At 36.2% G+C, this 5,067-nt stretch overlaps 2 protein-coding genes across 4 annotated transcripts; both read right to left on the reverse strand.

Moving 5' to 3' along the window:
- Positions 1 to 1,366: 1,366 nt before the first annotated feature.
- On the reverse strand, positions 1,367 to 2,399 carry LOC118737163 (ATP synthase subunit O, mitochondrial-like). The gene is made up of 3 exons (XM_036467505.1): positions 2,282 to 2,399; positions 1,675 to 2,112; positions 1,367 to 1,598 (listed from the first exon to the last, which is right to left on the reverse strand). Exons 1-3 carry the CDS (start codon positions 2,309 to 2,311, stop codon positions 1,443 to 1,445), a joined length of 624 nt encoding a protein of 207 aa, XP_036323398.1. The 5' UTR covers positions 2,312 to 2,399; the 3' UTR covers positions 1,367 to 1,442.
- A 1,376-nt stretch (positions 2,400 to 3,775) lies between these two features.
- On the reverse strand, positions 3,776 to 5,034 carry LOC118737153 (protein SET; the record flags this gene model as incomplete). 3 transcript variants are annotated; one of them, XM_036467494.1, is given in 4 exon segments in its annotated part: positions 3,776 to 4,080; positions 4,364 to 4,414; positions 4,489 to 4,779; positions 4,845 to 5,034. In XM_036467494.1, coding segments are annotated over 4 exon segments (537 nt in total), but the record flags the coding sequence as incomplete, so codon positions are not given.
- Positions 5,035 to 5,067: the final 33 nt, after the last annotated feature.

The raw sequence follows: 5,067 nt of genomic DNA on the forward strand, positions 1-5,067 counted from the left end.
CCTGCAAATCGTGAAGCATCTGGAACGCAACTATTCATGATATATGTGTTTATATTCCTTATTTTTGTGAAAATGTATGTATAAATTAATATAAGCATTTCGCCTGAAAGATCAAGTTGTTGCTTTTGCTTGTTCTTATCATGATTAGTAGTTATTTTGTTTTAATACGGTGTTCACATGAGGGATTTTACAGACAACGAATCGCCTGGTGGTATTGAAAATGGGCGAAATAGGACAGTAACCACGCCTACCTCCCATATAACGGTAATTTTCAGAAAAACTGCAATATTTTAGTCACTACTGAAGATTATTCACTCAAAATTGAAATTTACAATAAATTTTATATAAAAATAAGATTATAATTTTTTGGAGAATGGGCGTGGCCACGCCCACTTATGGTTACATGTGTATATCTTGGTAACCGCTGCACCAAACTTGGCACAGTTGTTGGCCTTGGTACAGCATACCAAATGGCCGAAAATTTTTAAAATCGGACAATAACCACGCCTCATCCCATTTATCCCTCATATCATTAATCAGTAATTATTAAAGCTAATTTATTCAAAATTGATGCTTGCAACAATTCTTTACGAAGAAATAAGTTTATGATAAAATTTTGGAAAATGGGCGTGGCACCGCCCACTTATGATCACATATATGTATCTCGGTAACCGTTCAACCAATTTGTACCAAACTCAGTATGGTTATTGTGCTTGTCACATAAAAGCAAAACGTTGAAAATTATTGAAATCGCACTAAAATTACGGCCGCTTTTCATATAACGGTAAATTTCAGAAATGCCTGAAACTTCAATATTTCGAAATTTAAGGACGCTAATTTACTCAAAATTGATACACCCCGGTTTACCATGTAGCGGTAGCTTTCGGAAAGGTGAAAAACATATACATATTTAATACTTGCGCCGGGTATTTAATGTTCGGCTCCGCCCGAACTTAAGACTTTCTTACTTATTTAGATTACAATTATTATAATTATAATGTTAACATTTATGATTACAATTAAAGGAATCATAATCATTTATAATGAGAGGATTACAATTAAGCAATCGTAGTTAAAATGTAATCGTAATAAAAAATTACCCAGCTCTGCAGTGAAATTGGAGAGGTTGATTAAACTAATTTTAAAATTGCCTCATGTTAAGACCGTGTAATAGAAGAATTCTAACGGTCGACAACAGCGAATTCAGTAGAGAATTTGTGACAAATCCCAAAAACCACTCGCCATGTGGGCACTTTAAATTATATTTGCTTTAAGTCCTCTTTGCTGCCCAATTTCAGACTGATGCCGCAGTTCATAATGACAAGTTTCCCATAGTTACCTTAATATTTGTTTAAATATAAGCACCCTCTTTTAACATTTTTTTTTTATTTTCGGTTGAAATTACATGTATTGTATTCATTCAATGCTAATTAACTTTTACCTTAAGCCGACGAAGTAATTACATCGGTGTACAATTTCACTTTGCTGGCAATGCTCATATCAACGTATTTATCGCCAATGGAAACGATTAAGCCACCAATGATGCTGGGATCCACGCGGGATGTAATTTTCAACTGTTGGTTACCTTTGAGGAATGCCTGAAATGCAGAGATTAATGAGCAATTGAAAATATGGAAATATTGAGGAAACTAAAAAAACTCATATTTTGAATACCCTAAGAGCTGATTCCAACTGTTTGTTTTGTGACGAATCCAACGGCTTGGCAGTGACGACTTCGCACACAACTTCGCCACGATGGGCAGCCATAATAATTTTGAAGGCATTTATAACCGAGTCAATATTTTTCAAGCGTCGATTTTCAGCCAACAGTCCCAGAAGGTTGGCAGTAGCTGGTGCCAACTTCAACTCGCCGGCAGTCTTATTTAGTGTGTTTGCCATAAGCTTTTTGTTGATAATTGGACTGGTAATAGCCGTGCGGAGCGAAGTACTTGTCTTCAAAGCACCTTGCAAGGCATTCAGATCCTTCTCCACCTGATCCAATTGCTTCAATTTGGAAGCAGCTGAGTATAGAGATGTGGCATAACGGCCTTCAAGACCAAATACTTGAATTGGTGGCTTTACAGATTGAGTTCGAGAACTAAGCGAACGGCTCTGAGGAAAAACACAAAAAAATATGGTTACATTACATAACCAAAAGAACACAAAATTTTCTATCACCGGACGAGGTGAATATTACAGAGAAAGCTTTTACTACCAAAAAGATTTTAATTAATCATACTAAATTTGCGTATTTAAATATAATTTCCTTGATTTGACATACCAAAACTGCAAGTTTATTAGCGGCCGCCATCCTGGAAAATCTGAAGAAATTTTTCACAAACGTCGTTCACTGGATGACACGCAGTGCTACCAACAGTTTTCAATTATGTAATAGGTTTTGGCAACTCTACAATCATGCTGCATGAAATTCTTCATTCTTGCCACAGCACCAAAAATACAAGATCACGTAAGAACGCGACGTTGTATTTGTAAAGCTGATGTCACATAAAACTTTTGCTTCGCTTTACGTGACAGATTCGCTTTGACAGATAAGATGAATTGTATGAAAATGCACAAAGCATGCCACATAAATCGTTGAAGCGGCAGCGCGAAGCGAAAAGATGGTCAACTCCCATCTTTTTGCGCGCTTTGGCAATCAGCCGGTTTAATATTTATTTTGTTTCGTCCAAATTAGGGTTTTCATGCAGAAACATAAAACTTAATTACATTGCTGATAATTTTAAATCAAAATAATTAAAATCCACAGCAACTTTGATGAGTAAAAAAGCGGTACAACATTGTTTTCTTGGCGTTCATTGTGGCATACCTTTTGCGTCTGGCGCTTTGCTGGCAAAGTTATAAATGTCACGCAAAGCTACAAAGTTTTATCTGCCATCAGCTTAACTGGTTTTGAAAAAAAAGTTTGCGAAAGCGGGTTCGTCAGCTGAGCGTTTGTTTACATCACAAGCACCATGCTCAGCTTGCATGCTTGCCGTTAGTAGCGTGGTTTGCGAGCATCGCATTGGAAACAATAACTACAACCTCATTTTGTTTTGATGCTTGAAGTGTGCACATCGGCGGATAAATGCATCCAAGCCATGTTCGTTAATTGAATTAAAATATAAATAAATTTAAGTAACACATACATAAAAAAGCTTAAGTTAAAAACATTGCAACTGTATCATTCGCGTCTTTGCTAATCATCTTTACGATACCACGACAAAATCACATATGAGCCGCGCTCCGTCTGTGGCAAACGACAGCGAGCATGTTGGCGCACATGTGCGCGCAGATGTTCGTCGTGTGTAGCCAGTTTTATGTATACTTGCACTGCTATACCATTAATGTTACGTAACATTACTTGCAAGTCTTTTGAATTTTGATTTTCTACGTAAAATCCATGTGACCTTTAAAATTTGTGATGGCGATCTCGCACATCCCCACTAAATAGTTGGGAGGCTCAATAAAGTCCGCACTATGTGGGGACTCGTGGCGCCCTATTCCCACGCCACTGACTGCATGCCAAAAAACTTGGCTTTAAGCGCTCTAATATGAAAATTCCCCGTTATTTATGAACTATTGAGTACGAGACGAAGTAACAATGCGTGTAGCTTTAAATCTTTCTGCTCAACTGCCCCGATAAGAAAGTCTCACATTTTTATCTAAAGGCATGACAATACAGCTTGTACGATCGGACGAAAATTTAATATCTCGGTGAACCTTTATTCGACATATTTAGCTCAGTAATATAGAACCTCAAATAAAGAACATTCAGTTCCGTCTAAAAAGGTGCAGTTTATTCATAGTTCCCTTGGACATAAATTATAAAAACTGCAATTTTTGGTTAGCCTACCCGGCATTCATTGAACAAACTTTTTCTTCTTTAATATTTGGAGATTTTTATTCAGAAAACTATGTATATATAGTTTTGAGCCGTATATTCGTTCATTTTGATAAATGCTAAGTCCTAACCTTAATTTAATTCGCTTTTCACCCCAATTGCATACAAACTGTTGGCTTTTAAGTCCCATTTGTGAAGTTATCGTCCTCCGATTAGCGGCTCAACCCATCAGCTTTAAGCTACTACGAATGAAAAAAAAAAAATACCACTAATTCATTCAGATTTGCTAATAGAAATCAAACATATGTATATCAAAACTCGTTGAAATCCAATTAAAAAAAGTTTGAATATTTAAAATTATTAGTCGATCAGACACTTTTAATTGCATTTCTTATAATTAAAGAAATCGATCTATGTAGAAGACCCTTGAAAAATTTTATTTTCAACTCCGTTTACTTTTCATCTAAAAAAAATCATTTCGTTAATTTTAATTTCCTTGAATTATTTACTTCGTTCTCTTACCGTCTTCATCGTCTTCTTCGCCTTCCCCATCGTCATCGTCAAAAAGTTCCTCTGCGAATTCAATATGTACATAGATAAGTAAGTGACTCACATAGAATATCAATAAGAATTTGATAAAAATTTACCCTCATTGTCCTCATTATCGTCTTCATCATCTTCTGGCTCCACTTCAATATCAGGTACCAAATAATACTGAAGAGGATTGGGCCAGAGATCATCTTTGATTAATTCAGCAATCTCATCATTAACTGGATCAGTGTTGTCTGAGAACCAATCGAAAAATGTCTTATAGTCCGCGGGTCTTTTCCGTTTGTTTTGTTGATACGGCTTGGTCATGCATGATCTTATAAGATCTTTACCGTCCTTCCATTGAATGGGTGTGCTCGTTGATGATGGACAATCACTGTTTTCCGCATCTGAACAAAAATATTGGAACATAATTATTTTCTTGAGATTTACCACTTTTCGACATTTCACTTACTTCCCGAACCTAAATGGAACTCTTTAGTAAGCACCTTATTTTCAAAATAGGGATTTTCGTCGAAGTAAAAATGAATGCGGTATCCCGATTTAATGTCTTCGAATTCCTCAACCTCCAATTTGGTAAGAGCATGCAGGCATTCCTCTTCTTCTTCGTCCAAAATAGCCGACACTTGTGGATGGTTGATAAACTTCGGATATACATGTAAACAGATCCGGTTAAT

This window comes from Rhagoletis pomonella, unplaced genomic scaffold (genome assembly GCF_013731165.1).
Source record: "Rhagoletis pomonella isolate Grant_MI unplaced genomic scaffold, Rhpom_1.0 Rhpom_scaffold_00001, whole genome shotgun sequence".
Classification (NCBI taxonomy): domain Eukaryota; kingdom Metazoa; phylum Arthropoda; class Insecta; order Diptera; family Tephritidae; genus Rhagoletis; species Rhagoletis pomonella.

Excerpts from the sequence above, each read along its gene's own strand:
- LOC118737163 (XM_036467505.1), bottom strand. The coding sequence starts at position 2,311 with ATGGCGGCCGCTAATAAACTTGCAGTTTTG. Across the intron at positions 2,113-2,281 it reads CTAATAAACTTGCAGTTTTG|AGCCGTTCGCTTAGTTCTCG; the intron begins GTATGTCAAATC and ends GTTTTTCCTCAG. Across the intron at positions 1,599-1,674 it reads AGTTGGAATCAGCTCTTAGG|GCATTCCTCAAAGGTAACCA; the intron begins GTATTCAAAATA and ends TCTGCATTTCAG.